This window comes from Thermobia domestica, chromosome 16 (assembly GCF_964235325.1).
Source record: "Thermobia domestica chromosome 16, izTheDome1.hap1.1, whole genome shotgun sequence".
NCBI lineage: Eukaryota > Metazoa > Arthropoda > Insecta > Zygentoma > Lepismatidae > Thermobia > Thermobia domestica.
In genome coordinates, this window is record NC_137469.1 from 30,264,563 (window position 1) to 30,277,090 (window position 12,528).

At 31.2% G+C, this 12,528-nt stretch overlaps 1 protein-coding gene and 1 long non-coding RNA gene across 4 annotated transcripts in view; one reads left to right on the forward strand and one right to left on the reverse strand.

Annotated features, from left to right (window-relative positions):
- LOC145672966 (uncharacterized) overlaps window positions 1-12,528 on the reverse strand; it is a 123,639-nt gene that overhangs the window by 86,366 nt on the left and 24,745 nt on the right. The gene's annotated exons all lie outside the window — the stretch shown is intronic.
- LOC145672964 (voltage-dependent calcium channel subunit alpha-2/delta-3-like) overlaps window positions 1-12,528 on the forward strand; it is a 169,912-nt gene that overhangs the window by 42,821 nt on the left and 114,563 nt on the right. For 2 of the 3 annotated variants that reach the window (XM_081742228.1, XM_081742229.1), the window contains exons 9-12: window positions 3,404-3,537; window positions 5,746-5,877; window positions 6,499-6,591; window positions 8,071-8,127. In XM_081742228.1, coding sequence (XP_081598354.1) covers window positions 3,404-3,537; window positions 5,746-5,877; window positions 6,499-6,591; window positions 8,071-8,127 — 416 coding nt within the window. The remainder of the gene's footprint in view (window positions 1-3,403; window positions 3,538-5,745; window positions 5,878-6,498; window positions 6,592-8,070; window positions 8,128-12,528) is intronic. The other variant, XM_081742230.1, reaches the window with a different exon arrangement.

Here is a 12,528-nt window from a genome sequence, read left to right on the forward strand (position 1 = left end):
TTAAAGGGCACATTCTAAGGGAATAGAGAGGTTCAAATTTTATGCCAAGAATAGAGTATCTTATGCTTTTCTTTTTGTCACTGCACTTTCATTGGAATGCGTATCCAAAGGAAACGAGAGGGTTAACATATTTTTTTATAAACTTATTTTACCTGTGAAATGTGAAGAACCGGCATTTCACCTAGCTTCGAATAAATAGAAAGAAAAGTTACAAGAGATTGTAAAAATTTTGCTTTCTTGAAAAAGCTTTCATTTGGAGAAATTGTTTCGATAAGTATCACATTTAACTACTATGTGGCTATTCAAAAGACACAAAGACAGTAATGTGATTTCTCAAATCGTTCCGGAGACATAAAAAATGTGGAATAAAATTACTAAAGTGCTTAAGATAGCGTATCTGTTGAAATGTTTTATTTTTTCTGACTGAATAATAGATTAGTACGTTTCCGTTAATACGTAGATTTAAAATACGTAATAATCTGACGTAAAGCCAATTGAAAAGAATTACAACTTTATGTTTGATTTGAACTATTTGCTGAGTAAAACAATACGTTTGTTGTAAAAAATATTAACGTGTAACAGTTTCGTCAAGTATCCACTTTGGCTTCATCAAACGCTATTCATAATCTATCTATGAATCTATGATAGTGTCTGATGAAGCCAAAGTAGATAGTTGGTGAAACTGTTACACGTTTTTTTTTTTTTTTTTTTTTAATAAACTTATTGTTTTACTCAGCGAGTCGTTTAAATCAAATTTACGTATGCTAAAAGCGAAGCTTGAACAATGGAAAACTTTATCTTTGATTGGCAACACAATTATTCTTGTGGTATTGCACTGTATGCCGAACAATTCCCTCTGTCGTCGATGTTTATTGTATTAAATTTCAGTGTGTTTTTATGTATTAGTTTAAAAGTTACAAGAACTTTTCAATATAAATACTCTGCTCTGTATGCACGGTAATCATGTGTAATATGGAAACAGACATTTGGTGTACTTATCTAACTCATCCTAAACTACTAGAGATACATTCGATAAATATGTGCAGAAAATTGTAACTAATTAGTTTTCGATATATATATATATGTCCATGTTGTCCTAAACGGAAAAGATCCAAATTTTTCACACATAACTGAAATTCACATAGATGTATTTACAAGCAAATGTTTGTATGAAAGTTCTCGAATCTGGTAGTAAATATGGTAACAATTGTAGTTTATGGTAAACAAAATTCAATGTTCCCATTGCAAGTGATTTGATTATGTGATGAATTACGTAACTAATCACAGTAACCGGAGTAGTGCGTTGGAAGTACATAATTCACTAGACAATTAAGTGTTAACCGATAAATTTACAAACTATGCATATCCTCTAGAATGAGATTCACTGTGAGAACAATTTGGATGGAAAATAAAAGTAAACCAATCCAAACCAACGTTAATAATTCAAAACTAAAGCTCCAAAAATCATTCTGATCTTTATATGATATATCTCCATCCATCTCGACTCTACAAGTACTACATAAATAATTAATACTTTTCTGAGCAGAGTATACTTTAAAAAAAATAAATTAAGCCGTAACAATTTCAATAACTTAACGTTATCTTCATCAGACATTACTTAAAAGAGATGCCTTCATAACATTAAATTATTATTGTTATATAATAATTACATTTTATAATTACGTTTCAATACATTTTATAATTACATACATACATAATAGTCTAATAGTTACATTTTATAATTTTAAACTTTATTATGAAACAATCAGATACTGTTATTAATTACTGTTTCATTTTAAATTTACAATATAACTGTTTCCTTAATCATTATTGTTTTCAGTTTTCTGTTTATTACTATTACTGTTATTATTGTAATAAATTATTCCAAATATCATTTAATTTTGAAGTTTTCTATTGTCATTATTTCTATTGCTTCCCTTAATAATTTTTCATATCCTTGATTATTATCCTTCCATTCTTTCTAACAATCTATCCTATAATTCATGTATTTGAAGCCCATTTGCCCAGTTCATTAATCTTTCTTTCTTTTTTAATCTTCTGTGCTTCTTTCCATTTTCTTATTATTGTTCTATTATCTTTTTCTAGACCTTTGACCCCTTCCCAATCTATGTCATCCCCCGTTTCTTTAATATATTTATATACACTGTTATTCTCCCTTTTAAGCCTCACATCGTCGCTGTGTTCTTTCACTCTTTCCTTAAACTTTTTCCCTGTTTCTCCAATGTATATCATATTACAATTTATACATTTCACTTCATACACTAATCCTTCTTCTTCTTCTTCTTCTTAATTTATGTCTTTCCTCTTATTTCTCAGTTTTTTAACCACTTTCAGAACTCTCCTTTCTCCTTTTCTGTATGTCTTCACATCTCCCTTCCTTAATAAGTTTTTCTGTATCTGTCTTTTCTCCAATGCAATTTTCTCTTTCAATTTTCTCTTTCAATTTTCTCTCCTCCTCTTCCTTTTTATCTTTTTCCTTCCTTTCCTTTTTCCCCTTCCGTTCTAGTTTTCTTTATCTCCTTTTTGTTGTACTTATTCTTCTATAGTAGACTGTGAAACTTCTCTATGTCTTCATTTCTTTATTCTTTACTATCTATTTCTTCTATTCTCCTCTCTATATTCCTTATGAAGTTTTTTTTTTTTGTTATAATCCACATCACTTCTTTTATGGTAGTAAATCCCTGCCGCACATTCTTTGTTATATCATTCTGTAATCAATCTACCTTCTTTTCTTTCTATTGTTTTGTCCACGTAATTTATAATATTGTTCTTTTTAACTTCTGTTTCCAGGCTTATCGATTTCTCTTCATCTTCAATGCTTCTTACAAACATTTCTAGTTGTCTCCTTGTTCCTTTCCATATTCCCGAACAGTCATCCACATACCTATAATACATTGTTAGGTTTTCCACCTTTCTTTTGTCACCTTCCGTTCCCATCTATTCATGTGCGAACTAATCGAGAAAAACTAGTTCAAATGTTGGAACTACTTTTTCTCGATTTCGCTCTAACTTTCAATTACTGACTTTGCGTCATTATGTCCCTTGTGAGAACTCCTGTTTAAAGGTGGGAAAGAAAGAATTTTAAATAAAAGTGGAAGGGATAAACTTGAGTTGAGTTGAGTTGATTTTGAGTTTAACGTCCCTTTCAGCAGCGAGGCTATACGAGACAGGACCTACTGATTAACGTGAAATCCGAACCACACGAGCTCCCGCCGGAAATCGAACCCGGATCTCCTACACCAAAGGCACGTACGCTAACCGCTTAGCCACGAAGGAGCTCGGAGTAAATTTGAATATAACCATACAAATTATAATTGAATTTTAAGGTTTTGATCTATATGATTAATAAATAAATACAATAATACAAAATTTATTTTTCTAGGGTATTATGTGCACCTGAGTACATTAGCTGAAGTGAGGGAGCAGGTTCTCCATTATGTTCCAGTAATGGCACGACCAATGGTATTAAACAAATCCCATCCTGTCATTTGGACTCCAGTTTATGCGGATGTCACGGTAAGATTTTTCCTCCTATTGTCCAGATAATTACTTTGGCCAATTTAGCCGTATTTAGCCATGAACCAACATGGGCTATGGCTCCAGGCGGTAAGTTTTGGAGGACGGCAAATTTTCAGGGATTTTTTTTCATATTCCAGTTCTGAAAATTTCAGAAACGTATTATCCAGCAATGCGCACATATAGACATGATAAGAGAGTTTTCATTTTCTAAATATTCATGTAACAAGAATCTGTTCGGCTAGAAAGTGAAAATGTTAACTGATATTTATAGTTATGAATTTATGCTCATTGTTTCCCGTATTCCATTTTTGATACCATATTCTTTTTATTGTAATTTCAAAACCTTTCCATTGTTGATTATCTTCCAGAATTTCTTAGCTTTCGACGCTTATCAATCCACTTAAATATTGATTATTCGCTCCACTATCTCAAATTTTCTAAGCCTGTAGTTAATGATGTTGAGGGGGAGGTATTATTTTAATGACTCGGGGTGGCAGTCGTTAAATATGGCTCTACTTTTGCCATAGTTAAAAAAAAATATGACGCAATGGGAGACATTTCATGATTGGAAAATAATTAAGTCTGTCTCCTTCATATAAAACAGGGCTGACCAACGCGTCAACTGTCAAGTCGTAAGAGATAGGTAATGTTTATGAGTCCTAAATTGAACTAATTCTTGGACTTCAGTATATTCTCAAACTATGAAAAAAAAAGTGAGAAATTTGTATTCGCAAGGACAAAAGTAGTCTGTATAACAATATGACTAATAAAAGTGGTTCCCAGTTGAAAAATGTTTGAAAAGCACTGTCCTAAAGGCTACAGGGACAGGCTAAGAGTAAGCCGTCGTGACCTCTGGCCAGCTCTAATAAACTTAAAATCTGAAGGTATATTTTAAATATATTACATTGATCTGTGGTTATATTAATACGACCATAACAAACTCATATGATCTATATGAAACAATAAGTACGCTCATGCATTCTATGGCTATTTCATCATTGAGACAACCAAATGAGTTTGTCATTCTTTAACCCCTTCTCCCCTCCCCCAGACAGAATAAAGTGTTTATATATTGATAAATTAACTTCTTTCGTGAATTAATTTCTTACGTTCTGTACAACTGCCTAAAACACGTGTTGTTACTAGGGAAATAAAAGTGAAACTAATACCGTATATAGTTAATCTAAAGAACAACAATACAATCTTTCCTGTACGTACTTTCTCGCTGCTATGTTACCGCATTGACCCTTATTACCCTTATTGAGCCTCATTGAAATCTGTAACAGAGCTGTAGCTCCACTTACAAAGGATATACCAGACACAAATATTGAAATACACAAATCCAATGGTATGAAGGTTCATTATAAACATACAAATACTTCTTTCAAAATGCAGAAGTGAGTAAAATGCACTAAGTTGAAAGTAATTTGATCAATTGAATTGCAAAAAAGAGAAAAGGATCATTTGAAAACTATTCAATGTTCTCTTTTAGAGAGGAGAAAATAATTTAGAATGGGTATCGCCTATTCTAACACCCCCCTGGCTACAGGCTTGGATTTGAGAAGTCAATAGTAATAATATCAATCATGAAAGATATAGCAGAAAAAGCACATTAAATGTAAAACCTTATCATTAAAAGACAGTAGCGTTATGTGGCTTAGATATATCTTTTTTCTTTCACCAGAGGAGCTGTAATTACGGCATGCACAAGTAAATGGAGAGTTTTGTATGCTTAAACTAGTCAAAAAAAAGTCCTTAGTAATGGTACATCTACATTTTCATATAAAGTACGACAAAGGGACACATAAGACAAAATTAGTGTACATACATAGTTGTTTAGAAAACTCTCGCGGGCTGGTAGCCTTTTTGGTACTAAACGATCATTCAGACCAAATTCTTCGCATTGGATTATTGATTACAGGATTTGGAAACCGAATCTGCTGAATCCGCAATGAAGAACATATTGAGCAGTTGTGTTGTTTAATTTCACAAAATCTTCGAGAACCTCTACAACTAATTATGCATTTCTTTTCATTGTACATATATTTCGATTCCTTCTTATTGAATCTGAAAAGTGTGAAAGTAATTTGATACATTGTATTTATGTTATACTAAAAAAAAAAATAGTTTATTTTAAATTGCACAATAATCATTTTAAGAGTTACAGTTTAATATTTCAAATCTTTTACTTCACTTTGTTTACAGGATCCGAAGATAACGGATTGGTTCTGGGAAGATTTACAGCGAGAATACCAAAAGGAACGAGCGTTAACTTTCGGAAGAGAGAGACTTAATTGTTCAGAATTGGATCGGAAAGTGGGGTCTAGATTAGCATCGGTAAGACTGTTTCCTTTTCATATGGGGGTCTAGATTAGCATCAATAAGACTGTTTCCACTTCATATGGGGTCTAGATTAGCATCGGTAAGACTGTTTCCTTCCCATATAGGGTATAGGTTAGCATCGGTAAGACTGTTTCCTTTGAATATGTTGTTTAGATTAGCATCAATAAGACTGTTTCCATTTCATTTGGAGTCTAGATTAGCATCGGTAAGACTGTTTCCTTTCCATATAGGGTCTAGATTAGCATCGGTAAGACTGTTTCCTTTTCATATGTTGTCTAGATTAGCATCAATAAGACTGTTTCCATTTCATTTGGGGTCTAGATTAGCATCGGTAAGACTATTTCCTTTTCATATAGGGTATAGATTACCATCAATAAGACTTTCCTTTTCATATGGGTCTAGATTAGCATCGGCAAGACTGTTTTATTTTCATATGGGGCCTAGATTAGCATCTGTAAGACTATTTCCTTTTCATATGGGGCCTAGATTAGCACCGGCAAGACTGTTTCCTTTTCATATTTCATAGCTGTAGTTAGTATTAGAATGTGTACTCTCGAAAATTATCTATGCAGCTTAGCTTCAAACATTTTAATTTTTTTTTATATATATTTACAGCTTTTCACCCAAGAGCTAGAGACGGGATACCCTCGATCATACCAGTTAATGACTTCTATATCTATGCCGGTTTTTGATAGAAGTGAAAATGCGGTAAGTTTATAAACTAGTTTTGATATATGCTATTTTTTAAATGTTGTCTAGTTATTTATCTTGTATCAACTTGTGTTTCATATTTTCAGCAGGAACAAGCTGAAAAAAAAAAAATAACATGCTATGTTCTGTTATCTTTGCATAACATATCACCTATGATGATTTCTTTACACAAGTTAAACTTGTTTCTCGTTCTTTCCTTGATTGATTTAATTTTAATTCCCTCTGAAGTATTTATAATATACGGTAAGCTATTAATTTTTAAGAGTAGTTTTAAATTATCATTATCAATTACAACTTCATGGTATAAGAAAAGTCACTTACGATGCTCAACAATTTTGACCTACTGTATTTTTATGTACCGTACACATTTTTGTTAACTAAATAAGAACAGAAAAAATAGAAAATAAAACATTTGCTTAAAAATAAAGACATTTTACTTAAATCCTCAATTTTCCATCCATAATTTCTCTTAATATGCTTCTCTTATATTTAAAAATAGTTTTGTCCGTCAAATTCAATATACGTCTTTTCATAACAGTTATTTTTTTCTTTCCACAATATCATATAAATATTTTTTCTTCGTGTAAATATACTTTTTGTAGTTATTTATATTTCTACAGATTCTTCACAGATTTTGGGTAAGTTTAATACCTGAAAAATACCTATCGTCGCCTAATCTCCCAATATAAAACCTCAAACTTTAACGTTAGAACACACAGAAGATGTTTTGTCACCTATTTTCAACTTAGTTGTACCTTCATATTTACATTTTAACCTTCTTTCCTTTTTACCAAATATTTCAAAATTCTTTTCATATGTTAACACGTAAAGACTATTTAAAAAATAGGTCGTGCATAAGATAAACCAAGATAGATCGTCGTAACTATCAATGGAACGTGTGCATAACGAATTCAAGTATAGTAAATGAATTCAATTCAGGTAAATTTTCCAATATTTAACTTTATATTCTGAAAGCAATTTCAAAGAGACTTCATGGTTATTAAACGTGTATGGCTATATTAGTTCCTTTATAATTTACCGAAAACTTTAGCTAGTTTCGAAGCTTAGTATTACATTCGCAGTTTTGTCCACTTACAACTATAAAGTATACGTTCATCGACTCATATTAGTTGGACTTCATTTCTTGCCTAGAATGACTATACCTATTTCTAGTTTTAATCTTGTACATTGTTTGTTCAAAAATGTTGCACAGTTTCTTTTACTTTTAACTCTAAAGATATTAAATAATACAATTCAGAATCCCAGTTAAAATCTCTTCAATAAAATCTATCATAGACAGTGTTTAAAAGAATTCTATCAAGGTACACAAAACCGTTAAATAAAACAACACGGTATATAAAAAAGAATCTTTAAAACATAAAATCTATTAATACTATATTTATTTTGTAGTAAACTTTGTTTCATTTCATTACTTTCTTCATTCTGTCTGATGGTTGCCGATTCATTTGACTGAAGAACATCACCGAACGTGTCCTAATTAGTGAATCACACTGGGTTGAATTGACCAGAGAGGTACCACACACTTGTTTTTGTGTATCATCGTAGAGAAAAAAAAATAATTCAGGCTACAAATTAGTCAATGGAAGTAGTGAAGGATTTAGATTGCTAGTCATTGTAATTATTTATTATTATTTATTATTAGGTATAATAATTATTTGAAACATGTGGATATTTTCTTTATCTTCCTCCTCCTACTTGCTACTTCTCTGTCTCCTACTTGCTATTTCTCTATTACACTAATGAAATGAAATACAAATAGTTTTGTGTAGTTTTATTTTAACGTGTAGTTAAAATGTAGATTATCTCTTAGCGTATAGACAGATATTTGTGATCTATTAAAACATATTACATTTTTAAAATATTTGGTTTTCCTTACTCTGCCGAAGTATTTGCCCTCGTAGTTAATGTTCATATAAATAAATTTTAAAATTTTTAACGGTTGATAAGTTTATGCGAATAGATGCGAATGCGAAGTCGTTTATGTGAAGTCATTTTATGCGAATAGATATATAAAATAATAAGAGCTTCCTTGCTGAAATAGACGAGCACCCAGGTGTGTATATTTTCGAGAAGGAGTTAGATTGAACTTGTCGTCTAAAAGTTAGAATAAATATTTCTTTTAGAATCAGTATTCAATATTTTGCATTGTTTTTCACTATAGTTACACAGCATCTTTTAATTATTTATTTCGATTCCGTATATAAAACTATTTTCCAATAGTAATTTTTTCGAAAAATATTTTTTTTTTTTTTTTTTTTGTTTGTTTTATACGTTTGAACTTTTACTAAAATTTAGCTGCAGTTTTTGTGCTGTGGTGTTTAAATATACTATAGCAACAATATTCCAGTAACAAACTTACTAAATTTCTGACACGCAATACTTTTCGAAACCAAGAATATTTATCTTTTTCGAATGTGAGTCTTATGGCTAATTTACTAAATACGGTTTTGAGAAAGTAAGACTTAACAGTTATGATGTACAGCTGTCCGCCAATTACTGTAACTTGAAACATACAAAGTGTACAATATAAAACTCTAAAATTCTACTTCAAAATTGTCTTGTCATTACTATAATTCAGCAATATAGTTAGATCACTTCCATCTATTACTTTCGAAAAATATGTTTCGATACTCAAAATTAATATATTATTAATTTTTCGTTATTTAATTCACAAATTTTACGAAATTCATCACAAAGGCTCACAATTGGGTTGAGTATCGTGTATTATTAAGACGAGTGTTCTATAAGCTAATCAGTGCTTTATTAGCTTGTATTGCCTGATTTTAAATTTGAAAGCAAATTCTGATCTATTTGCCTAGTGTAGGAAGACGGGTCCATTAATCAAAAAGTACAGGAGGAAGGGTAGCTATTTCGTTTCCTCTTGTTGTTTGAAAGGATATGTGGGAATATACAAATTGAGACCTGGAATAAAGAGATAGACTAAAACTTAAAATTAGAGATATCATTTATAGGAAAACTGTGTAGTATACAGAGAAGTGCCTATACGAAGGAGTTATTCATGACGCAAAATATCATTCAACATGAGAATTAGATCACAATGAGAGATGACATTCCTAGCAAACATAGCTTCGTTACACAAGCAATTCAATTTCACACGTCAATTAATATTTTTTTTCTATGATATCGTACTTTGACTACCAACAAGTCAGGATCAAAATTCTTGACATAGATATTGTTTTATGAGTACAGTTTAAATGCATCTTTCATCAGTTTTTCTTTGGCCGACCTGAAGATTCAAGAGGAATTCCCAGTACGTTATCAGGAAAGACCAGATGAAATATAGCATAGCTTCATATACATTAATTAAGACACATCTGTTTCACCTTATATATGATCGGCATACTTCCCGATGCAATACAAGTACACAACAAAACGCGAAAGCTCATACTTCAAATTTTTGTATAGATACAAAAAAATAAATAATCTTAGGGATGATAATATACATTGAGGAGACAAGTATATCTTAGGGAGGTACCTTGATAATTAACCTTGCACTATGAATATTGACAATTTATTCAAAATAACTTAACGGGTAAGGAAAACAAGTTTTCTTGAATTCGGTTGGTTTACGCAAAAGTATCGTAGTGGTACATACATTGTTTTTGGTTGGTTTCATTTTCAGTGTTAGTTTGCTTTGGGTATATCAAAAGATTGCCAGTGAATAATAAGTGTTATACAATAGTCTGGACGTTAACTTACTCTATGTAATAAGTTTAGAAGGTAGATGCAGTACTTAACCTATTAGTTCGAGTCTTCTAACTTTAGAGTAGATTGTTAGTTAGAAATGTTTCTTCGTAAATAAAAATAAATACATAAGTGTTGTTAGATTATATACACCTATAGTTAATTTAAGTATTCATAAGGTTTATTAATAAGAAATATTACTTTTAGTTGTTTTAAATAATCATTTGACAACAGCAACATATTAATAACTATAATATTGTAAGGATCCATATATTCAAATGCATTTTAAGTCAATGAACTCGCTACGAGTACGTATTTTTACTACCATAAACAAACAATAGCAGATGACAGAAGGATACCACAAGGAAGAAACGAAGAGGACTCGAAGAACTATGAAGAAGACCGACTTCTCCACCATGAGTCCTCCCTCCACGAAGACCTCTATAAAAGAAGACGACAAGACGAGGAAACTATCAGTTTATTACTGATCACTCACCTGCCAAAAACCTTCTCCCCAGGCCGCTGTGGGCTACGGAGACTTCTTATAATACCTACTCTGGGGCTGCCATGAGCTACGAAGTATTCCTTTAAAATCGATCTCCTGAGACTGCTATGAGCTACGGAGTTCAACCATTCTCCATCTAAAACCTCTATGAGCTAAAGACAATTACGCTACCCTTTATTTCCGAGGTCACGCCAGTGTATCGAGGAACATCAAACTTATTGTACACTAAAAACTTTATAAAGATTTTACAAAAACTTGGTAAAAATTGTATAAAACGTTTATTTATATAATAAAATGTGAATGGTTAAAAGTCTGCATACATTATTTAGACTCCACCAATCATAACATTGCAATAAATATGAAGTTCACAATATTTTCTTTCCCCTGTCTTCAGTTTGAACTCAACATTTCATCAGAGCATGCAATTCGTTTTATAATAATAATTTATTATTTAATTTGAAAAATATTACTTGTATTCCATGAAAACAAAAACAGAAAGATTAAAGTCTTAATTTAATAGTTTTTTATGTGTGAAGCGATAAATAGTAATTTGTTCCTTTTGTGTATTTTATTATGTTTCCATTGTTTTATGTGGGAAGTGATAAATAGTAATCTGTTCCTTTTGTGTATTTTTATTATATTTCGGATTGTTTTGTGTGGGAAGTGATAAATAGTAACTTGTTCCTTTTGTGTATTTTTATTATATTTCCATTGTTTTTAAGACTGTAAGATGAAAAAAGTGTAAAATGCAATCACTCAAAAATATTTATCATTTTGCTATTGTTTTAGATATGTACCTTTCACCGTATAATTTGTTGAGTTACTAATAAGTATAACTATTATTACCAGATCATGATATTTTAATCTATTTGTAAGAAAATTATAATTATGTACGAGAACAAATCAATCATTGTGTTGTTACCCTGGACATGAATAAGTTCGTACAATCATCAGAAAAGTGTTTGTTTGTTGGAAGATCAGTTACAATATGTAAACATCGAGACTATACAATACAGTTTCAAGTAGAATCTGAACCATATGGGTTTCTATCAAGAATCGAATCCTGGTTTCCTGTGTCAAAAGGAAGAAATCAGGTGTTCAACTAGAAGAGAAAATTTATCTGAAAAATAATGAGCTATATCTATCTTTTCTATCTGACAATTTCAGATTTACTTCGATAGAAAAATAACGAATTTGAAAGCTATTGTTTTTAAAAGAATCCCGTGCTGTTTTGATTGGGTAGGTTAAAAATACAGTTCTGCTGAAGATCGAGAAACACTGAAGAAACATTTTCAGACCCGAACCTAAGGGCGATAATTTCCTGTTACTCCCAGAATCTGCCAACAGGCAGAATACTTGATAGTAAGAATAATAATAACAGTGAACATTGTAACAAATAATGAGTTAAAATTTATTGTTTCTTCACAGATTATTGTTTCTCTTACAGCAGTAAAAGGTTTGATTGGTTAGTGGGTTCAGTTTTACTCCCGTTATTTTAGCATAGACCATTATACTTTCTTTTTATTTTACACAAATCGTCTTCTGATATCTCTTAACTTTTGTTCCATTCGTAACTTTCCACTTATACTAGTAATGCTTGCACAAAGACATTTGCTTCGAGACCAATTAGGATGTGAAGAAGTTAGAGTGAGTATTAGCGAAAAAAGTCAAGAGAGTAGCACAAGGGATTAGGGTGCTGAAGC